At 49.2% G+C, this 23,449-nt stretch overlaps 2 protein-coding genes across 3 annotated transcripts; both read right to left on the minus strand.

Moving 5' to 3' along the window:
• Positions 1 to 1,403: 1,403 nt before the first annotated feature.
• Positions 1,404 to 11,089, minus strand: SDR9C7 (short chain dehydrogenase/reductase family 9C member 7). The gene is made up of 4 exons (XM_015073186.3): positions 9,955 to 11,089; positions 6,463 to 6,721; positions 5,631 to 5,794; positions 1,404 to 4,098 (listed from the first exon to the last, which is right to left on the minus strand). The coding sequence occupies exons 1-4, from the start codon at positions 10,436 to 10,438 to the stop codon at positions 3,881 to 3,883; spliced, it is 1,125 nt and encodes a 374-aa protein (XP_014928672.3). The 5' UTR covers positions 10,439 to 11,089; the 3' UTR covers positions 1,404 to 3,880.
• Positions 11,090 to 13,556: 2,467 nt separating this feature from the next.
• On the minus strand, positions 13,557 to 22,111 carry RDH16 (retinol dehydrogenase 16). 2 transcript variants are annotated; one of them, XM_027071447.2, is made up of 7 exons: positions 20,663 to 20,802; positions 19,758 to 20,090; positions 17,865 to 18,199; positions 16,448 to 16,706; positions 14,991 to 15,154; positions 14,205 to 14,441; positions 13,557 to 13,831 (listed from the first exon to the last, which is right to left on the minus strand). In XM_027071447.2, exons 1-6 carry the CDS (start codon positions 20,719 to 20,721, stop codon positions 14,224 to 14,226), a joined length of 1,368 nt encoding a protein of 455 aa, XP_026927248.1. In that variant the 5' UTR covers positions 20,722 to 20,802; the 3' UTR covers positions 13,557 to 13,831; positions 14,205 to 14,223. The 2 variants fall into 2 exon arrangements, with proteins under 2 accessions (XP_026927248.1, XP_014928677.2); XM_015073191.3 differs by lacking the exons at positions 17,865 to 18,199; positions 19,758 to 20,090; positions 20,663 to 20,802 and adding an exon at positions 21,605 to 22,111.
• Between the last annotated feature and the right edge of the window lie 1,338 nt (positions 22,112 to 23,449).

A 23,449-nucleotide genomic window follows, 5' to 3' on the forward strand; every position in this document is an offset into this window, starting at 1 on the left:
GCTAGAAAACCCTGCTGCAAATTGTGTACAGAGATGTACCCTGAGTTGAAATAAGCAATGACACATTCAAAGAATAGGATTTTAGAACTTGAAGGACTTGCTCTGCCAGTTGCTCATAGAGTATGTGATTATTCTCTTCGGGCCTCTAGTTTCCTCTCATTAAAACTGGAACCCATGAAGTTTCTTGTACAGGTTAAAGTGTTTAGAACAGTGCCTGGCATATAGTAAGCACTGGGTAAGCGTGCGCCATTGCAGTGTGTGGGGAACCACAGGTGCTTGGATCCCAACCACCACTCACTAGCTGTGTAATCGTGTGCAAATCACTAACTTTTCTGAAGCTTCCTCCTCTATACAATAGAGGTAACCTCATAGTGCTTGTTATGGAGATTGAATGAAAATTAAAACACTAAGCACTTAAAACATTTAGTGCTTGGGACTGAGTCCTGTCCAAGAAAGGCTAATTATTTCTATTTCTGTTATCTTATTGGTACGTTTCTCTCATCATCTCTAGTCTTGTTCCTCTTGTATCTCTCCAACCAGGTTCATTCCACCTAATTCCCCAAAGGCAGTAAAAGTGATCTTCTTTAAAAATAAGTAACCTCAAAACAAATCTATAAGGACACAAAGCACACCAGTGGTTGTCTGGAGCCAGGGCAGAAAGGAGGATGGGTTAACCCCAAAGAGGCACCAGGGAGATTTTTCTGGATAAGAGAAACGTCCTATATCCTGACTGGTGGTGGTTGCACAGGTATATTCCTAAGTCAAAACTCATCAAACTTTATAGTTAAAGGGGTGCATTTTGTTTAATATAAATTTTGCTTCAATAACATTGGTTTAAAAAAATGGTAAGCAGCCTCCCTCGTCATCCATTATATAACTACATTTTCTCTTCTTTTTTTTTAATGTTTATTTATTTTTGAGAGAGAGAGAGAGAGACAGCACTAACAGGAGAAGGGCAGAGAGAGAGGGAGACAGAAGATCTGAAGTGGGCTCCACACTGACAGCAGAGAGCCCAATACAGGGCTCGAACTCACAAGTCCTGAGATCATCACCTGAGCCGAAGCTGGACTCTCAACAGACTGAGCTACCCAGGGGACCCTCCTCCTCCTCCTCCTCCTCCTCCTCCTCCTTCTTCTTCTTCTTCTTCTTCTTCCTCTTCTTCTTCTTCTTTTATTTATTTACTTTGAGAGAGAGAATGAGCTGGGGAGGGAGAGAGAGAGAGAGAGAGAGAGAGAATCCCAAGCAGGCTCCACACTGCCAATGTGGAGCCCGATGTGGGACTTGAACTCATGAACCTCGAGATCATGACTTGAGCTGAAATCAAAAGTTGGACACTTAACCGACTGAGTCACCCAGGAGCTCCACTACATTTTCTCTTCTTAATGGCATTTATTACCATATAAAATTCTCATTCATTTTTTTTATTTTTTTATTTTTTGTCTATTGCCCAATTCCTCCACCCCATCAAAATATAAACTGCTTGGAGGAAGGACTTGGTCTCGTCCACCACTCTAACTCCAGCATCTAGAACTATGCCTGGAACACAGTAGGAACACGATAAATTCTTTTTGACAGAATAACTGATTAGAATCCTTCAGTAATTCCGCCTCCAAATTATATACTGATTTTATCCATTCTCATTATCCCCTCTACTACCACTTTAACCTACGGTACCATTGTTTCTTGCTTGGATTATGCAATAGTCCTGTTTCTTCCACCACTGCCCCCTCATTTAAGTCTCCACAGAGCCCCCTTCCAAAATTTAAATCAGATCACATTACTTCCCTACTTAAAATCCAATCAAAACGTGGGGCACCTGGGTGGCTCAGTTGGTTAAGCATCCAACTCTTGATTTTGGCTCAGATCAAGATCTCGAGGTGAGTTTGAGCCCTGCATCAGGCTCTGCACTGACAGCATGAAACCTGCTTGGGATTCTCTGTCTCCCTCTCTCTCTCTGTCCCTCCCCTGCTTGTGCTCTCTCTCAAAAATAAATAAATAAACATAAAAAAAAGAAAAATATCAAAACAAAACAAAAACATGTGAAGATAATTTGATTAAGAGGCTGAATAAGTGAATAAGGAAAGAAAAGCCAATTTAAAACTTCAGGAAGGGGCACCTAGAAAAGGGGTCTTTGCAGAGATAATTAAGTTTTCATTTTGTTATTTTCAAGTTCAGTCAGATGTTGAAGAGGCACAAATTAAAGACATTTTAATTTTAGGGGTGCTTGGTGGCTCAGTCGGTTAAGCATCTGACTGGCTCAGGCCATGATCTCACCGTTTGTGAGTTCGAGCCCTGCATCCGGTTCTGTGCTGACAGCTCAGAGCCTGGAGCCTGCTTCAGATTCTGTGTCCCTCTTTCTCTGCCCCTCCCCGACTGTGCTCTGTCTCTGTCTCAAAAATAAATAAACATTAAAAAAATAAATAATTAATTAAAAGAGACATTTTAATTTTAAAAATTCACATTTGACCTTTATTACATGACCCTGCCTCAAGATCAAAGAAATCTTTTCAATAGAACTGCACAAATGCTTTGAAGTTCAAGGTGTTTTTTTTTTTTAATTTAGTTTCATGGCTTGACAATGTAACTAATGTCAAAATGTATTCTTCAAAACTATAACTCTACTTTGGGAATCTGAACACCTGAGTTTTGTCTTGGCCACCATGCTGGGAGGCCTTGGGCAGGTCACTTCTTCTGAGTGTTCAATACTGCTGTGGAGCCAGCTGTGGTTCCCAAGTGCCAAAGACATTGGAATCATTACCTTGTTACAAACACAGATTTCTGGGCCCCATCCCAAGCTACTAAATCAGATTTTCTAACATTGAGGCCAGGAGTCTGTATTTTTAATTAACCAGGTGATTACAATGTACAGTTTGGGAACTACTGAATTAGATGACCTCTCAGGTTCCTCATAGTTCTAAAAATTTGATTTTCTGGGGGCGCCTGGGTGGTGGGTTGAGCATCCAACTCTTGATTTTGGCTCAGGTCATGATTCCAGGGTAGTGGGATAGAGCCCTGCACTGGGCTCTGTGCTGAGCATGGAGCTTCTTGTGATTCTCTCTTTCTCTCTCTCTCTGCCTCTTCCCCATTCACACTCACATACTCTCTATAAAAAAAATAATAATTTTCTGGTTTCTGTTTCTTCTATCACTGGTTGTCCCATCTCTGCTACTAGATATTGTGCTAAAACACAAAGCCACAAAACAAACAATAAAAAACCAAGACCATGATTTAATCATCTCTACATCCTTCCGGCACCTACATAGTGCCTGGTATCTTATAGGCATACAATAAATATTTGAAAAATTAACCAATGATGATTAAATAAATGAATGTTATTTTATGTGGATCCCAATCACTGATGAACAGATAAATTTATTTAGAGAGAAAATATAAACTTTTACCTGATATAATCTTGCACTCCCTGTCTGCCCTAGTACATACTTCAAATAATGGGTTGTGGGAATGAAGCTAATGCATATTGAGAGATCAATAGGAAAGTGGTTGAGATGCTTCCATGAGTTTGATTATCCTGCAATATTTCGCAGTGGTGGTGATAACTGAGAGAGTCTCATGATTCCGCAGGAGCTTGTTTTCCTCCCCTTGACATTTCCAGGTCCAGAAAAAGCCATATCCTTAATGGGTGACAGATGTTCTTGGGGCCATGCTTCAGGTCTTTGCACCTGCAGCTTTCTGTGGGGCCCCAGTGAGTGGGAAGAGGCACTTGTCTTCTGCTAGAAGTTATCCAATATTTCCCTGGCAGTGGGTGTCAGCCAAGCAAAGTGAACCCCGATTGCCTAACACCACCTCTTGTGACCCTGCAGTTCCTTCTGCCATACCCCTCCCTCCTCCACACTCCACTAACCACCTGGACTTCCCCAGCTCAGACACTGTCTGCTGGCCTGGGAAGGTACCGGCTCAGGATGAAATCTGTCACGGGAGTGGGCAATTTAGCCAATGGCACGTAGAGGAGTTTGGCATCCAGGCCAGGGTTGTAGCGGATACGGGGGCTCCGGGAAACAATGGCGTGCTCCATGCTGTCGGTGACTTCTCTGATCCTTGGCTCTGCCAACTGCATCATGTTTTTTAACTTCTCAGTATCTGAGGGTACAAGAGGGGGCAGAAATCAAAGGCTCTGTTGCTCTTCACAAAAGATGGTTTCTTCTGAATTCTATCCAAGCTTCCTTTCCATCAGATCCAACATTTCAGGCAGATCTACCACACCCTCCAGGTTGTCCCTTACATGAACACCCTGTAAATAATCCTATTTCTCTTCCTGAATTCAAAAACTGTGTGTTGAATTCCTACTAGCAATCAGAAGAACTGTGCCCAGTTCTGCCACTTACTGATTGTGTGACTTTGAGCTGAAACTTCCATCATCTATAAAATGGGAATAATAATACCTGCCCTAAAGAATAATAAAGATGAATAATAGCAGGGTAGACAGTGAAGCAGGACAGAAAAGAAAGCAAGTGTATATAAGTGCATGAGAAAAATTGGAAGAAAATAAGTAAAATTACTCTCTGGCTTGTGGGATTCTTAGTCACTGGAGGCTGTTTTGTTTTGTTTTGTTTTGTTTTGTTTTGTTTTGTTGTTTCTCCTACACAGGTCTCAGAGTTACCATATTTTCTACAAAGTCATGCAAGAAAGAAAATGTTATTAAAAAATAGTAACGCTGGGATGACTGGCTGGCACAGCTGGTGGAACACGACTTTTGATCTTGGGGTTGTAAGTTCAAACTCCACATTAGGTGTGGAGAGTACTTAAAAAAAATTGTAACACTGCCCTTGCCTTGGTCATTAGGCCATTATGGGGCTCAAATGACCTAAGGCACAGGCAGATACATTGTAAGTCTCTAACAAATGTGAGGGGCTGTTCTGTTAGCATTGCGTACATGGGTATGAAGATGGGTGTGAGGCATCTGAGTGGTCCAAGTCTGCCAAGGCTCACAACACAAATAGACAAACCTCATGGTACACTTACCGGCCCTGATGTACAACTTTGCCCCAGGACTCTGGGATGGGGGCAGGTCACTGGGACTCATACTTCAACGAGAGCCCCAAGAACTCCAGAAGGAAATGGTGCCTGAGAGTCAGGCATCCCAATAAGGGATTAAAACTTGAAAACAAAAGGAGAAATAGCTGGTCCAAATTTGGGGATGGTCTAGGGAGACAGAGAATTCACCTCTCCATGCAAGAATGTGGTGAGCAGTTGATGAGGGTGGGACAGTGTGGTTTAAGTACCCTCACCTCCAACTCCAATGAACGCCCTTTGTGTTTCCTAGAGAGAAAACTACTATAGTGAAGCAGCTGTGCTCTTAACTTCTCTGTACTCATGTCAGTACATTTTCACCTGTGCACCTGCCTAATAATATGTCAGGAGGCAGGTGCCAGGAGTGGGGAACGTCCCTGGGCAGCATCTCCCCTACCACCACTCTCCCCGCAAAGGCTATTGTTCTGAGCAGTTGTGCCCTTGGCTTCTATTCTCAAATCCCAGCCTGCCACTAGTTGTGTGACTTTGGGTCCTTAACCCCTCTGAGCCTCCATCCCATTATCTGTGAAATGAAACGAGTCAGTGATCCCCAAGATCTCGCTGTTCCTCTCAGAGACTCGTCTCCCTCCCAGAGAACTCACAGATGTGGAAGTAGTCCTCTCCGTAGCTGTCCCGGGTCTCCTGAGGCAACCGCTCCCACAGCTTTCGCATGCGGGAAACCATGCCTTCCTTGCCCAGGATGGATGTTCGATAGTTCCCCGGCTCAATGATGCTGACTTTCACCCCAAAGTAGTGGAGCTCACGCCTGGGAAAGAAGAGTTGGACTCAGTCTGGGGCACTACGATGACAAAGGATCATCAGGCACAGTCACTTCTGATCTCTACAGGGGCTTATTTCCCCGGAAACCTGGAGGTGCTTCCCTCCACCCCTGTGCCAGGCCAGGCATTGCCTTCATGCATATCAGGGCCTCAGCCCTTGCCCAAGCAGTTTGCATTAGCAAACTCAGCAGGAAGGAAGTCAACAGAGAAATCTAGACCAAAGCCCTGCCTCCTACCAGGTTCACCCACTCAGCCTCATACTCAACACCCACGTGGCAAAGGAGTGAGGGGGTCTGGGTAAGGCCTGAATCCTCCTTTGAGAGTCTCCCATGAGCATATCTGCCTCCAGGCCTCTCTGTCTGCATCAAATACTCTCCTTTCTACCCTCATAGGCCCAAACATAGTTTTACTTACTTTGAGACAGCTGAAGGGAATACAGGAAGACAGCCTCCTATCACCACCCTACCTGTTCTCCTCATCCCTTCTCCTGGTCCTTGGGGAAGGCTCCCTGAGGACTAGCCCTCTTCCTGCTACTGTGTTAGCTCCCTCCCTCCAGAACTCCCTTGCCCACATGCTGCCCTCCCCAGCTCTCTCTTCCTGAGGTGAAATCCCCAGGACTCCGACCCAGAGTGGTTTGGCACCAGGGCCCAGTCACCTGATGCTGTCAGAGAAGGCCTCGACGCCAAACTTGGAGACGCAGTAGCCACCACCGATGATAGCCACGCGACCACCAGAGCTGGACATGTTGATGACCCTGCCCCGGGCTTTTTTGACCATGGGCAGCATGTGGAGGGTCACTTCGATCAGTCCCACCAGGTTCACATTGATCACCTTCACAAAGTCCTCCTTCGTCAGCCATTCATTGGGCCCACTGGGCAGGCCTACACCTGCATTGTTCACCAGGGCCCAGAGGCCTGGGGGCATGATGGAGGGAGAGAGAACCACACAGAAGTCATTAGCATCTCTGGAAAATCATCAGTGTCCACCACCCACCAGCCCAGGGCTTCTGAGGATGGTCGAGCAGGTGCACAAGGCACAAGAAGGCAGGCTGGTGGCATGTGATGGGGAGCTATGACAGCCCAAAGGAAGATATGCCTTTTACTAATTAGTTTTCCCCAAAGGGGCACTTTTTATGATTCACACAGACTGTCACTGTGCTAGCTGGGGCCCTGTACCAGCTACAGTCCAGGCTTTAGCTAATAGCACCTAAGCTATTAGCTCTGGGAAGAGAGAGATAATTTTCATACCAATGAATTAATGGTTGAAGTCTTGCCCTTATCATGCTTCCCCCTCTCTATCCACCTAAGTGTAAGAAACCGACTCCATTTCACACATTATTAAAATGAGTTCATCCATTCACACATTCATCCATTTATCTACTCATATATCTATTCTCTGTCAGTTACAGAGGAAGGTGCTGGGGATGTAAAATGAACAAGATAGATATTGTCCCTCAAGGAGCTCACAAACCAGAGAGGAAATAAATAATATTCATAAATGTGTAACACATTTAAATAAAACAATCATGAAAAAAATGTAATAAGGGCTCTCTTTCAAATATTTAATTTGAGTTGAGTTGGTACAAATGGAGAGAAATAATGCTAAGTATTGTCATTCAGCTCTGCAGGAACCCACACCTGAAGATCCTTAAGTTCCAGTTCTATTTCTACCTTCAGCCTTGGACAAGTCACTTCCTCTCTCTGGGCCTCAGGTCCTTTATCGACTGGCCAGGACAGTTGCTTCCAGCCTGGGGTTTGCAATCCTGAGACCCTTCCAGGCTGAACCCCAGAACTGGCTCAGGAGATGCAGGGGAGGCTCAACTTCCATTTGTTTTACATGTCAAGCTTCCAAGTGAAATTCCACTTGGAGGAGGAGGTTTGATTCTAAAAACACATTGGAAAAGTCCTTAAAACGATTCCTAAGGACACCTTCCACCTTGACACCTTTGGTATCAAAGATTCCAAAAACCCCACTGCTCAGGTGCCTTGCCTTCCCTTCCCCTCCCCTCATCCTCCCAGCTCACCTTGACTCCTGCAGCCCCAAGATACTCCTCCCAGCACAACTGCACTCTCTTCCAATAACTTGTCAGGATGTAAACACCACTCTTGGTCCACCCTCCTCCTATGCCTGGGGTCCACACACAAGCCATGTCCCTACTGTATCTTCCTGCCTTCCCTCAATTAACGAGACCCCAGGAGACCAGTTGGCTGGCAGGACTCAAACCTCCCCAGCCAGAGGAGGCTCTCTTGTCTTACAGAGGAGGAAATGAGGCTCCTGAGACCCAAAGACTATAAAACCCAGGTGCTGTCCATGGAAAAGGGACACACACTCTCCACTACCTGTGATCATCCTGGTAGACAGCTCTGCCTGCTGGCAAACCAGGACAGCCTTCATTTTTTTTTTTTCCTGTAAAGAGCAACTAGAGAACCATCAGAGCAGTGTGAATAGCTTTAGGGCTGTGCCAGGGACTCTCAGGGGCCACGAGAAAGTATGCCAAAACCCCTGCCCCCCGCCCCGCCGCTTTCCTAGTACTTCTTAGACCAAGAATGTTGCCCAATGGAGTAGGCAGAAAATGGCTCCCCAAATAGTCACCGTACAAATCCCTGGAACCTATTAATATGGGGGATTACACGGGAAGAAGGAATGAAGATAGCAGATGGAATTCAAATTGCTTATCAACTGACCTTAAAACGGGGTGATTATCCTGGATCAGCCTGCTAAACCCAATATAATCACAGGGATTTTTTTAAGTGGAAGAAGGAGATGAAAGACAACCAGAGAGACAGAAGTGTGAAAAGGACTTGGCCCCATGTTGTTGGTCTTGAAGATAGAGGAAGAGGGTCATGAGCTAAGAAATGCAGGCAACCTCTAGAAGCTGGGAGAGGCAATGAAATGAATCCTCTCCTAGAGCCTCCAGAATGAACACTGCTCTGTTGATACCTTGATTTTAGCTCAGTGAGACCCATTTTGGACTTCTGACCTCCAGAACTTTAAGATAATAAATTTGTGTTGTTTTAAGCCACTACATTTTTGTGTTAATTTGTTAGAACAGCAACAGGAAACTAATATACCCAGTGACTCATTAACACAAGTGGCTCACAGCTAAATGTAGGGCAAGGCAGCCTATTGAGAAAAGAGACTGACTCTCGCTGAATTATTCATTAATTAGTTCATTCAACAAAAATTTATTGAGCACCGTACTAGATGCCAGACACTATTCTGTACTAAGGATCTATAAAAGAAAAGAGGCAAAAAGCCCTGCCCCCCGCCCCATCCTAGGAACCTTTATTCTAGCAGGGGAAACAAACAATGAATAAGAAAAATAAGTAAAATATATGGAATATTAGATAGTGGTAAATGCTAAGGAGAAAAATCAAGCAGAGAGTTACTGTTTGGCCCCTCCTGGGCCCCAGGGCTCTCCGGCCCCCAGACCAGTTCCCTTAGGAGCCAGGACTTCCTCCAGGCTGCTGTTCCACAACAGAGCCAGCCTGTTTCTCCTGCTCCTGTGCCCATGCCCTGCATGCAGGAAGCTTCCTGGGCAGGTTTGCATGTAGTCCTGGGCCAGCCCAGCCAGCCCACGGCCTCCTTTCCCAATAGGAGCGGTCACTCTGATGTCATCACTTACCTTGAGGTCAACCCAATACCCACCATGATGTGAAGGAAGAGGACAGATCTCTGTCTCCCCTGCCTTCCAGTTTGACACAATCAAGGAGAGCAAATGTCCCTGCTCAGGGAGTCCAACCTCCTGTCCCCTCTTCCCTCTCCCCAGCCCACTCCCAGTAAGAAAGGTGCTCACATTTCAGTTGGAACTGATGGTTAGGACTACCTAAGTCCCAGAGAGGCAACTCCCATCTTTAGAGGTTTGGACATACAGAACAAGTCTTCCCTCTCCCACATCCTCTGGCAACCTTCCCCCATCCCTCTGAGTCTCTAGCAGAAAAAAACTTCCTTGGGAAATCACCCCTTTTGTGTGAACAGACCAAACTAAGCAACAGTTTCCAAACCACTGAGCCAAAGCCCCAACCCCTTTCTCTACATCACCTCTCCTACTACATCTGAACAACACTGTCCCTGATCACTGTCAGATGCCTAGAAGAGAAAGACAGAAGAATAAACTAAGAAGGCCAAAGAATGCAATTTGCCCCACCTTGCTCACCCACTTGGTCCCTCACCCACTGGGCCGCTGCCTTTATACTCTCAGTCTTGGTGACATCCAGTAGGGTGGTCTGCAGTCGGTAAGAGGTATCCTGCTGAAGCTTCTGGGCCCCTTCCTCAGTGAAGCAAGCAGCCAGCACCCGCATGCCCCGATCAACCAGCTGCCTGGCCAGCAGGTTCCCGAAGCCCGAGTCACAGCCTGTGATGAAGACATACTTGTCTGAGAGGTTGCGGACCAGATTGCAGTTCTTGAACCATCGATACATAAAGGAGAGATCCGTGATAGCTGCCATAGGGCAAGAGGATGCTGGTGGCCAAGAAGTATTGGGCTCAGGAGACAGCTGGAGAGGCTGGTCTTCTGAGCCCCAGCTGGCAGTCTGCTGAAAGCCACTGAGAAGAGCTTTCTTCCACTGGCAACAGACACAGGGCTTCTGGATGAGCCACTTTATAATTTCTATAGGTGGATGCATCACCATACCAATTAGCCTAGATGCAAGAAATTCAAGTCCAACCTGAAGCCTTGTGACCTCAGTACTGGTGGCTGCCTCTCGCTCTCCCCCAGCCCTGATAGGTGAAGCTGCCAAGGATAGGAAAGACCCCGTTGATGATGCTGATGCTGAGAGGTGGCTCACCTGGGTGGTCTGAGCAGGCCAGGTGAGAAAGGAGGACTCAGCCCAGAGAGCATCCCTGGGAATCTCCCACCTCTGGCCCAGGGATCAAAATCATTTGTCATGAGTTCAGACATGTAAATAAACTTAATTTTTATTTTCAGGCAAAAAAATTAAGACAAATTCATTAATGTAAAACAAACAGAATTGGCTTTGTGCCCCCCAAGTCCCAAAAGAAATGAGTTTCAAGTTACTGGCTCTTTGCAATTCTCTGTCCTTAGGTGAATCTCCATTATGAGAGATTAAGAAAAACAAAAGGTTTTCCCCAGGGTGGACGTGACTTCACTGAGGCCAGAGGCAGCAGAACTCTTCTGCAGGAAGGCTGCTTTTTTTCTTTTTAATTTCTTTTTTTTTTTAATTCAAGTTAGTTAACAGACAGTGTAGTATTGGTTTCCAGAGTAGAACCCAATGATTCATCATTTACATATAACACCCAGTGCTCATCTCAACAAATGCCCTCCTTAATGCCCATCACCCATCTAGCCCATCCCCCCCCCCCCCCAGCCCTCCAGCAACCCTCAACTTGTTCTCTGTATTTAAGAGTCTCTTATGGATGGCCAGGGAGGCTGTTTCTGAAAGCAGAAAGATGGAGGGGCTCCGGGCCTGGGTCTTGGGAGGTGATACTCAGGTCACCAATGAGGAGCCCCCACTGCATTCCAGGCAGACCCAGCTCTCACCCTCACTTGGTGACCGGACAAATGGACAAAGTAAATGGCAGAAGACACATCAGCTCCCCCAGGGCTGGGCCCCCTTGGGCATTTCTTTCTACCTCGAGGGCTAAGCACACACTAGGGGATCTAGTAATCTGAGAAGCCCAGAGGGGATAGTGGAAGGAAGGGATTATGAAGTCAACTGACACAGTGGCTAATTGGATGTACAGAGGTAGGGGAGACCAGGAGTCAGGGGGATTTTAATATACTGGGGCTGATAACGGGTAGAACCACAAGTGGCAAGAGAATTCAGAGGCAGGAGACGAGAGAGTTCTGACATGAACATCATTGAGATGAGGTCCAGCCAGATGATAAGGGCAGGTCATGAGTTCCCTGGGCAGCTGCAGGAATGGCCTGGGGCCAACTCCTTGGCTCCAAGAGGAAGACTGGAATAAGAGACTTGGGAAAGTCTCAAGGTCAGGACTTGGAGGGGAGGGAGAAATTCCAGGAAATGGGGCAAAGAACTCACAAAAGTTAGGAGGGAAGCTGGTAAAGAAGAAGAAATAAGGAGATGAGACAGAGGAGCCTAAGATTCAGGGACAGAAGGATGTTGGGGTCTATGGTGGCTCTTGAATAAACCTCTAGAGTCACCATTCCCCAAGATGAGCCTAGTCACCAACTCATCCCGAGGGACTGGCGGCCAGCCACCCACACCTTCCCTGTTCAAAGAGTCTGAAAGAAATGGGGCCACAAATTTCCTAGGGTGAAGAGACAAGGATGCATCTCTATGCTGTGTGCTATCTACCAAGGTTGGTAAGCTCCAGAATCAAATAAAGCAGGTGTCACCTCAAGAAAGACCAGAGAGGTTGGTCATTCTATAACAAGGGTGGTAGGAGTGAGAGGTAAGATCAAGGACACACCCCTGAGGTGCTGATCCAAACCCCGTGTGGGACAGAGGTGGGAAGCAGTGGAGGCAAACCCCAACTATGGCATTCCAAGCCCAAGGCACAACGCATACACTCAGTCTGGGAGGCACCTCCTAACTCTGCCCTCTGGGTAAGTGGACAGGGAAATTTTGGCTAGGGGAAGCCAGACAAGGTCACTCAAGGGCTGAAGAGCCCCAGGGGTATCCCAATCCTTGAGAAGACAGGTGACATCCAGGGATTGTCTATGGATTTAGAAAGGGATGACTTGGAACTGCTCCGACACAGGACCGGGCCTGACCCACCATCGCATGGGCCTCTCTGCTGACTGATGGTCAAGGAAATGCTCTCCTGGGTTCAAACTCCCAACACCCAAAAAAGCAGGTCACGCAGTGGAGGGCTGCAGGACCACACAGAAGGGTTCTTTCCCTAGGGCTAGAAATGCCCCACTCTCAGATGACAGGTCTCCCTGCTGTGTGGGCACCTGAGGCTGACAGGTCAGGCTGGTGGTTGAACTCCACCCACATGTCTGTTCACTAGTATCCTCAGCAGAGAGGGGCCTTCAGCTCCTCCAGGCCATCCCCAGCCCCTACTACAGGGTGAGAATGAATGACACTGCCACATCTGACCTTTCTGTTTTCACCAAGAACACTGATATTCTACAGTATCAGGTCCCCCTAAGGTCTCCATAGCCTCAGTTTGAAACTGAGGGAAGAAAATTAAGGCACCTGATGAGGCAGCTCCCAGCACCAATTTGTCCTCAGCCCAGGAATCTACATCACTTTGTACAATGCGTTCTCTGTTCAGTTCATACTCAGAACATCATCAGAACAGTGGAGATGTAGAGAGTTGTGGTCTCGGGAAATGCTGGGTAATTAAGGGAACCCCTGCCTAGTATATAGTAGGTGCTCAACAAAGGTTAGCAGAAAACAACAGACTGGGGTCCAGAAGTGACTCTTACTGTCCTCCACCATAGGATGTGAGAAAGGGGATCTGGGCTGGGGAACCTGGGGATGGCTGCAGATGGGGGGCATAACTCTAAAAGAGGGGACAAAGAGGGCTGCGGAGAGGTTACTGTTGAGGGGAGAGGTTGATGTCCCCAGGAAAGGGACTGGAGTCTGCCAGTGCCTCAGCAACTTCTCTTTGTCTATCTATCCCTGGGTCTTCCTGTGACACCGTGTTACTTGAAAAATCCTGGAAAAGAAACATTAGCCTCCCACCCCACTTCTTTGGAAAGAAGAGTGATCCAACTCCTCTCTTAAAATCCCACCCCCATGATCTCCATGAAGGCACCTGACTCCTTCTCTTATGGATTCATATCCCACCACTCCCCAAGGCCACAGTTCCAATCACTGGATCTAGGTAAACTTATCAATTTTTATTTTAAGGCAAAAATAATCAATGGACATCAAGGTTTCAAGACAACTCAACAACTGGTTTGTTTCTGTATCCTCTGTCATGATTCCAATTACAGACATGTCCTTTCAGCCAGGGTCTGTGAATTGGCACCTCAGGTTGATGGGTCAGGCTGGTGGTTGCCATCCACATCTCCATCCCTGTCAGAGGTATCTTCAGTGGAAAGGGGCATTAACTCCCCCAGGCCATGTCCATCCTGTAGGAGGGGGACACTGGACAGAAGCAAGGCACACCTTGAGTACAGGGACAGAAGCAGAGCAGGTGGGGGCTGAGCCCCTCCCTGCTGCTAACACGCTGCCAAGAATGGATTCCTCAAGTGGCAGGAGGGCCAAAAGACTCCAAGCCTTGAGAGGTCATTCAAGGAACAGGGTATGGTTGTGTGCTATTGGGTCCCTGTTCCTCAATCACAAAACTTGTGACTTTCCTCCTAATATTCCTAGAGTGCTAATGCCCAAGGAAGTCTGGGGAGGAGGGGAGGAGGAAGTTGAGATGGGTGCCCCTGGTGACACAAGAACCCCCCCCTCCACTGTATTTCCCTCCCCCTGAGGGATTCCCACCCTCACACAGTACCCAGCTCCCTCCTACCATGCACCCCAGTCTGGGGTTACAGAGCCTTGATGGGTCTTTGAGACATCCAGTAGATCATGGCATCCACCAGTAAGGTAGGCATGTAACTCATGGGGAGGTAGAGGAGCTTGGCATCCCAGCCAGATGAGTATCGAGTGCGGGGGTGGCAGGCTGTTAGGGCATGTTCCACGCAGTTTGTCACCAAGTACAGATTGTTGCAACATGTTGACTTCAACTTTTTCACTGATTTCTTGACTGTCCAAAGGGAACAACATATCGTCACCTTTTAATCTTGCTTTGGGATCAATTTGAGAGAAGTTTCTAAAAGCACCCCACCTCTCCCCACTCATCTCCAGGTTGAATCCATGGATTTCATCGGAGTGTGTCCCGACTCCTTCCCACAGGAACACTCTCCACACTACGCCCCCTCTGGCTCTATTCCTGGGAATATGTGCTCCGCAGAAACTGAGGTCTCTACAAACACTAGAAATGTAAGCACCTGAAAACCAGCTGGCTAATGCCAGCTTGTCAGGAATCCATACGTTCTTCCCTCTCTGACTTCAGTTTCCTCCCCAAATAATGAGAGCATTAGAGGAAAGCGTGGCCCCTAGGTCTAACAAGCCTGGCTCTTCCTGAGGTCAGCAGGTGGCCACATGGGACCATGGGGATGGAGTTAAATGTCCCCACTGTGTGGGCTGAGTCAGAGCCTGGAGGCCTGACCCAGTCTGTAGGAGGAGCTGGGATGGGCTCAGGCTACCCCACAAGGGTTTGTCTCCCTTCCCCCCCAGTCCACAGCTCACTCACCAGATGCCAGGAACTTCTCCCCATAGATCTCCTTGACCTCTGGGCTGGCCTGATCCCATGCTTCCTGGATGGCCCCAGAAATCTTCTCAGAGTTGGTTACTCCAGTGTTGAAGAAACCAGGCTCAATCACAGCCACCTTCACCCCAGAGTAGGAGAGCTCCCTCCTGCAAGACAGACAGGCAGAGGGGCAAGGACGTCAGAAGGCTCGGGGACAAAACACAACAAACAAACCCGATATACACCTAACTTGGGATTGGGGTGGGATAAACTCAAAAGCTCGGACAGGTTCCAAGAGCAGCATCCAGGGGGAGAAAATAATGATGATGTATCTCTGCATAAGGTGTGCACATGTTTTTCAGTACTGTCCACACGCGTGCTGGCTAGCTCACATCCTACCTCTTCTGCTGTGAAGCACCACTTACATGCCATCCTTTCCTATTTCCCTTCACATCCAATCCATCTCCAGACTTTGCCCATTTTACCTCCTGTACCCTGCTCCCTCGTCTGCCTTCTGTCCTCTGAGGAACATCTCTGCCTACATCTCAGATCCCCGACACCCAGAGCCAACCTCTGCCCTGCGGCCAGTGGGTTCTCCGGAGGCTGATTTGACCACGTTGCTCCCCTGAGTAAATCCCTTCTACGGGGTCCTGCTGCCAATAGCAAGAAGGTTTGCAGCCTGTCCGGGGCCCCCGTGTCTCCTTGAGCCCACCTGCCCAGCATCCCCTCTGCCTGACCAGGCCTTGTCCACTAGCCTAGAGGACCCCACAGCATAGGCAGTCAGCCATTACTCACCCTGGGCTTGGGCTCGAGTCGTTCCCTCATACAGGAGGCCTTCTGACCCTACTTTGCCAGGTTTCCAAGTTCATTTCTTCAATCCTCAGCTCAGGCCATTCTCTAAGACTCTCCCCTTGTTCCACTGGCCACCACCACCACCATAGCTAGCTAAGTTAGTCAGGACCAACGTGATAGATGGTCACAGCATTTGTGTCTCTCTTGTCCCTTTCTCAGCTGTCAGACATTTTAGGTCAGGGACCTCGTCTTGTTGTCCTCAGACACATTTGTTGTGCACTCACAGAAATGCCAAGAAGCATCTTGTTGAACTGAGTCAAATGCTGGACCTCCATGTCGAGGGCCCCCTGAAGCTGAATATTATAGGAATTATGGACATGAGCTCTGTAGCCAAATGATCTCAGGTCCAATTCTGCCTCAAGCATTTCCCAACCGTGGGCCCCCCTTCAGGGCAACCATAGGTGAAACCAACTGTATAGGCCTGGGGCCCATCCCAATGCCCAGAACACGGGAAGGTGCTTCCCAATGAATTCCTAGCACGAAGCAAGACAGAGGCATCTGGAAGGAAGAGCCTTTGAGGTTGTGAGTGATTGAACCCCCTGGAAAATCTCCCCCAGAAGCACAGAAGCAGGAAGACTGAAAGGATGGGCTCTGTCCCAGTCCAATACCTGAGGGAGTCGGAGAAGGCCTCGACGCCATACTTGGAGATGCAGTAGCTCCCACCCAGAAGGGACACCCGGCCCATGATGCTGGAGATGTTGACCACGCGGCCCCTCGCCTTCCTCACTAGGGGCAGCAGGCTCAGGGTCACCTCTATCAACCCCAACAAGTTCACGTCAAGTATCTTCATGAAGTCCTGCTTGGTCAGCCACTCGTTGGGTGCCGAGGGAATGGAGATGCCAGCATTATTCACCAGGCCCCAGAGTCCTGGTTACAGGGTAGGGAGAGAGCAACACCGTGTGCCTGAGTGAGACATGACTGTGGTTCCAAGTCACCTTCCAATCCACTTTTTTTTTTTTTTTTTTTACCACATCAACAACATCTACATGTATAAAGGAAAAGGGTGCAAGAGAGGAAGTGAGAATGAAGTGACTACGGGGCATCAGCGTTTGCACGCACACTGAGCTATTGGACCGCCGGGATGTTCCTTCTCAACTTGCTGCTCCTCAGTGCCTGGCATACCAGGGGCAATAAGCCCAGCTTCGTTAAGAGTGTGCCCAGGTGCACCCAGATGGCTCAGTCAGTTAAGCGTCTGACTCTTGATTTCAGCTGAGGTCATCATCTCACGATTTGTTAGATCGAGCCCTGCATAGGGCTCTGTGCTGACAGTGTGGAGCCTGCTTGGGGTTCTCTCTCGGTCCCTCCCCCACTGGCTCATGTTCTCGTTCTCTTTCTAAACACACACACACACACACACACACAAAAAAAAACCATTAAAAAGTATTTTTAAAAAAGAAAAAAAAGGATTTGACAATGAAAATGCTGATCATAGGATACATAACTATGTAACTGACTCTGGAAACTGACATTTGGAAAATCTCCTTTTATCTTTATCATCTTCTATGTTGTATACAAGGAGCATGTTTTACGTTTTTAATCACAAAAAAGACATCAATGATGTCTTCTTTCCCGAAAAGGGCAGGCAGCATAATAGAGGGGGAAGAATAGGACCCCTCACCCACATTTGACCAAAAGTCCCTTCAGCTCCCTCATAAGCCTCAGTGTCCTCATAAGTTAAGTGGGGCTGATCTTAAAGCCCTGCAGAGGGCCCGGTGGGAAGGAACCAACAAGAAAATGTGTATCTGCTGAGATCAGGAGCCTGGGTCTAGCCTGGCTCAGCCCCACGCTGCCCCGTAGCAAGCCTCAGTGTCCCAACACCTCCTCAGACTATTGGCCCTAAACTCAGGCTGAGCTCATTTAACCCTGGGCTCAGACTCAGGCACTCAGGCCTTCTGCTCAGGAAACTCCAAAGCTTGAGGCTTCGAAAATCAAAACATCCTGGGAATCTTCCCAGTTAGCAGAAGAGAGGTCTCCCTTGCACAGAGAGAAGCAACAAAGAGGCACAAACAGGAATCTGGGCAGTACCTCTGTCTCCCACACGCTCCTTCACCCACTCGGTGGCCGCAGAGATGCTCTCTGTCTTGGTGACATCCAGGATCACCGTCTCCAGCCTGTCTGACGTCTGGTCTCTCAGCTGCTCTGCCCCCTTCTCCGTCAGACACGCGGCCAGCACCCTCAAGCCTCGCAGGTCCAGCTGCCTGGCCAGCAGGTTCCCGAAGCCCGAGTCACAGCCCGTGATGAAGACGTACTTGTCTCGGAGGTCGCTCACCACCTGCCTCTCCCGGTACCAGCGCAGGAGGTAGTACAGGCCCACGAGGGCCGCCAGGTACAGCCACATGGCTTTGTGGGGAACACACAGGCTGAAATGAAACAAGAGTGTAGCCGGTGTTCAGACAGGATGACTTAGGAACACACAAGGTGTGAGTAGCGGGCCAGCCGCCAGGCTGTCTGACATGGAGTCCTCAAGTTCTTCCTGGTCACTGCCTTTAGTGAGTACTCTTGATTCCGGCCTCAACTGGCATGCTCTTCTGTACATTAATGCTGTTTCTACTAGATGCCATTGGATTTCACAAAGAATCCTTTGACATGAGGATACTTTTCTCAGTCACCTTCTCCTGGTCCTTCCACTCCTCCCATTTTCCTCTGCCCACCTACTCCCTCATAAACCCCCCCCAACCCTCCCCCCCCCCCCCACACACACTGGAATCCCCTATGTCCTAAATCTCATGGTTCAGAACTGTCTTCTTACTTTGTTCCTGTTCGAGGCTGTACCTCTGGTCTCCCTGACCTACTGGAGATTCTTACGAAGAAGATATATACATTGCGAATCGAGACGCATGTGGTTTCAACACCCAGGTTTGCTACCAACCAGCTGTGTGACCTTGGCTGCCAGCTTATGCTATGAACCAGGGTTTCCTTATCTGAGTCAGATAAGAATTCAGAATTCATTTCTGAGAAGACTAAGTCATTGTCACTCTCACTGAGATCGGAGAAGTCAAAATGTTTAAGGAATAGATTCCCTCCAGATACAGTATTTCTCTGGGGCAGAAAGGTGTTCAGGAGACTAAAGGGGTGTCTGATATTGGAGGCAAAGTTGGGGGAGAAGGGAATGAAGGTGGGCACATGCAGGAGAGAGACTGTTCCCAGTTGCTGGGAACGTTGAAAGGAAGCACTTCAGCAAAGCGGGGCTCACAGCTGCTACCCTTTCAGCAGGCCCCGGGTGCCTGCCTGCATTACCCTCTGCCCCTCCCACATCCAGAATTTCAGACACAGACTTAGAAGGCAGAAAAGACTGGCTTGCAGAGGACCTAAAACCTCACGCAAGCAGTGAGGGCTGTAAGCCCCATAACTGCAGAAGTATCCCCCAGCAGGTGAAAAGGACAGAAAGGGGTACAGATTAAGCCTTTAGTTGAAACTGTTATGTGCAGAGAGGTGACTGTAGTCCTGAAAGCATTTATCTCTTAAGGCGGGAAGCGGTGGCAGCCTGGCAAGGCCTGGTCCTGCAGAGCCTCACCTGTTTCTGCTTCCTGGGGGTCACTGCCAGGACCCTCCTAACAAGGGCTTTCTCAAGGGCAGTGGAGAAGAAGGCAAGGAGGAAGGAAGGAGCCCTGGAAACTCTCAGAGACCCAAAGAGACACGTATGTCCAAACCCCATTAAGGGATAAGGCCGTGTTTCTTTACTTGTAAGGAATTGGAGATTTTTTTCTCAGTAACCACAGATTCCTTCAACCATCAACTTTCAAGGGGCCACGTGGCAGAGACACCTCCCAGCCCTCAGCACCTGCTGCTTCACTCTTGTAAAGCCTCAAAACAACGTGACCGCCTGTCAGCGGTGCCAGGAGCTTCGGAGTTCATTTCTCTGAAATCACAGGAAGTTCAGAGAGGATAGTAAGAGAAAGAGGCTGGGGTGCCACTCACCTGGGAGCTGTGGGGCCCAGAACGAGAAACCCCGCAGGGGCGCCAGGGGAATGGAGACTCGCTGCTGCGGATCTCTGCGCTGAGATCCTGCACAGGACGTCCAGACGCTGAGATCCCCACGCACGCCCCCGGAAAGGGGCAACTCTGCCAGATTCCCCAGACAAGCACCTGTAACCGAGCGCGCGCTGGAGCGGAGGCGCGCGCCCCCTGGTGGTGCCCTGCCGAAACTCAGCGAGACTGCCTTCCCGTGGGCGCGTCCCTCCCACCCATTCCCTCTTCTCCACCGGGTGTGGATCTTCTGAAGAGGGGAGCCATAGGTGATGGAAAAGGGAGCTGGAAAGGACAGGGAGTAGGTACCAATTGTGCAACTTGTTTCCAGGCCTACAGGTAGGCAGCTTCCACTATCTGGAGTGGGAACGCAAAAATGCAGAGACACATCCGTGCCTTCACTGTGAGGATCTGACGCAGGGATGTCATCCGAGTGTGTCCCGACTCCTTCCCACAGGAACACTCTCCACACTACGCCCCCTCTGGCTCTATTCCTGGGAATATGTGCTCCGCAGAAACTGAGGTCTCTACAAACACTAGAAATGTAAGCACCTGAAAACCAGCTGGCTAATGCCAGCTTGTCCGGAATCCATGCATGTCTTCCCTCTCTGGCTTCAGTTTCCTCCCCAAATAATGAGGGCATTAGAGGAAAGCGTGGCCCCTAGGTCTAACAAGCCTGGCTCTTCCTGAGGTCAGCAGGTGGCCACACGGGACCATGGGGATGGAGTTAAATGTCCCCACTGTGTGGGCTGAGTCAGAGCCTGGAGGCTTGACCCAGTCTGTAGGAGGAGCTGGGATGGGCTCAGGCTACCCCACAAGGGTTTGTCTCCCTTCCCCCCAGTCCACAGCTCACTCACCAGATGCCAGGAACTTCTCCCCATAGATCTCCTTGACCTCCGGGCTGGCCTGATCCCATGCTTCCTGGATGGCCCCAGAAATCTTCTCAGAGTTGGTTACTCCAGTGTTGAAGAAACCAGGCTCAATCACAGCCACCTTCACCCCAGAGTAGGAGAGCTCCCTCCTGCAAGGCAGACAGGCAGAGGGGCAAGGACGTCACAAGGCTCCGGGACAAAACACAACAAAAAAGTTTGCCAAGACATCGTTTATATTGAATATGATGAATAAAATGCAGGAAACAATTTCATAGAATACCATGAGGTGTTGTTAAAGTGCTGAGAACAGGACCTGGCTCCAGCAATGCCCCCAGCCACCAAAGCAAGCATTCAGGCTGGGTCCCCTGTCTCAACTCCTCCTCCAGAAAGTGAGTCTTCCTAGTCACTCAGCATCAAGAAATCCAGAACCGGGGCGCCTGGGTGACTCAGTCGGTTGGGCGTCCAACTTCAGCTCAGGTCATGATCTCACGGTTTGTGAGTTTGAGCCCCGCGTCGGGCTCTATGCTGACAGCTCAGAGCCTGGAGCCTGCTTCAAATTCTGTGTCTCCCTGTCTCTCTGCCCCTCCCCCACTCATGCTCTGTCTCTCAAAGAATGAATAAACATTTAAAAAATTCTTAAAAAAAAAAAAAAGAAATCCAGAACCTCTGCTGAGAGAGGAGGAATTCGGGGAGGGCACATCTTCATCAGGGCACCCTCTCCCCAAAACTCCAGAGCTCCAAGGTCTCAAGGGGTGGGGGGCAGTGGAGAAGGAAGACCCTCTTCTGATAAGCTGGGTGAGGCAAAGAAAGCTAGTATGACTTCAAGTTCTGGAAAACATCCTGGGAATCTTCCGAGTTAGCAGAAAAAAGGTCTCCCTTGCATAGAGAGAAGCAACAAAGAGGCACAAACAGGAATCTGGGCAGTACCTCCGTCACCCACACACTCCTTCACCCACTCGGTGGCCGCAGAGATGCTCTCTGTCTTGGTGACATCCAGGATCACCGTCTCCAGCCTGTCTGATGTCTGGTCTCTCAGCTGCTCTGCCCCCTTCTCCGTCAGACACGCGGCCAGCACCCTCAAGCCTCGCAGGTCCAGCTGCCTGGCCAGCAGGTTCCCGAAGCCCGAGTCACAGCCCGTGATGAAGACGTACTTGTCTCGGAGGTCGCTCACCACCTGCCTCTCTCTATACCAGTGCAGGAGGTAGTACAGGCCCACGAGGGCTGCCAGGTACAGCCACATGGCTTTGCAGGGAACAGGCAGACAGGCTATGATCAGAAAAGGGTCTGGCCTCCTCAGTCAGGATGGCTGTATAGGCAGTCTGGCCTCCAGGCTCTCTGGCATGAAGTCTTTAATTTCCCTCCTGATCATTGTCTTTCTGGAACATTTTTTCCTATCCTCAACCTGTCTGCTCTTTGGGCTACTTTTGTAAGCGCTGACATATGCCCTTGAAAATCCCAAATCCTGCCCAGAAAGATAGCTTGCTGTCAGCAGGGCTCCCTCACCCTTTCCCTGCCCTCTGCTCTCTGTGTCCATGTGACTACACATGGGGTGACATGGGCCACTCTGCACTGGGTCCCAGGTTTAGAGCTGTTTCATTGTTCTGCCAGCATGCTGGGCCTTGACATTCCCAAGCTCAGGAGGGTTCTTAATGGGAAGCTACACTTTGATTCAAGACACATTTGCATTCAACATGCTCTCTGGGCCTGGGTTTCATCATCTGGCTCAGGACACAGAATTCATTCCTCAGGAATCTAAGTCACTGTCAGCCTCTCGAGGGGTTAGAAGGAGAAGGCAGAGAGTATAAGGTCCCCTCCCTTTAGTAGGGAAGGGGCAGAAAGGTGTTCAGGAGACTAAAGGGGTGTCTGATATCGGAGGCAAAGATGGGGGAGAAGGGAATGAAGGTGGGCACATGCAGGAGAGAGACTGTTCCCAGTTGCTGGGAGCGTTGAAAGGAAGCACTTCAGCAAAGCGGGGCTCACAGATGCTATCCTTTCAGCAGGCCCCGGGTGCCTGCCTGCATTGCCCTCTGCCCCTCCCACATCCAGAATTTCAGCACAGACTCGGAAGGCAGAAAAGACTGGCTTGCACAGGGCCTAAAACCTCACGCAAGCAGGGAGGGCTGTAAGCCCCATAACTGCAAAAATATCCATTCAGTTGTATCCCAATGATGGTGGGGAGGAGGGGGGAGCTGCCCCCTCAGCAGACTCAAGATAGGACTGGAGACTGGACGGAATAGCTGCCCATGGAGGGGCTTCAGGATGAGGCAGATGACATCACATCATAAAAGAAGAGTGGGCACAGCTGGCGATGGGGCGGCTTTCTCAGGGCACCCCGGTGGCCTCTGACAGGATTGGGCTCTAGTCCCTGCTTACATCCACTGAAATGTACCAAGCTCCTTCCCCAGAAAAGAAGCCTGGGAGGGAGGGGGTCATGCAATAGTTCAAGGGATATTGAGGCCGGCTTACATTGGACCTCTTCGCCCTTGAGGCTCACCTGCCATTGTGGCAGGACCATTGAGTTGTGGCCCTAGGCAGAGCCCTTCAATAAGTTTCTGTGGTTGTGTCCTTCAGGAAGCACTGGCAGAAATCAGAGACCTAACCGGTGCACAGCTCCCTGACACTCTGGAAAGACAATCTGGATGTGGTCCCAAACACCATTCCTCTTGAACATCTCTCCCCAAGAGGCCACAGAATGGCTGGATAAGCATTGTTTGGGGGGGAGGGGTAGAGAAATGGTAGAAATCCAGAAACTCCAGGTAAAGCCTGAAGCAA

The sequence above is a fragment of the Acinonyx jubatus genome, chromosome B4 (assembly GCF_027475565.1).
Source record: "Acinonyx jubatus isolate Ajub_Pintada_27869175 chromosome B4, VMU_Ajub_asm_v1.0, whole genome shotgun sequence".
In the NCBI taxonomy this organism is placed as follows: Eukaryota; Metazoa; Chordata; class Mammalia; order Carnivora; family Felidae; genus Acinonyx; species Acinonyx jubatus.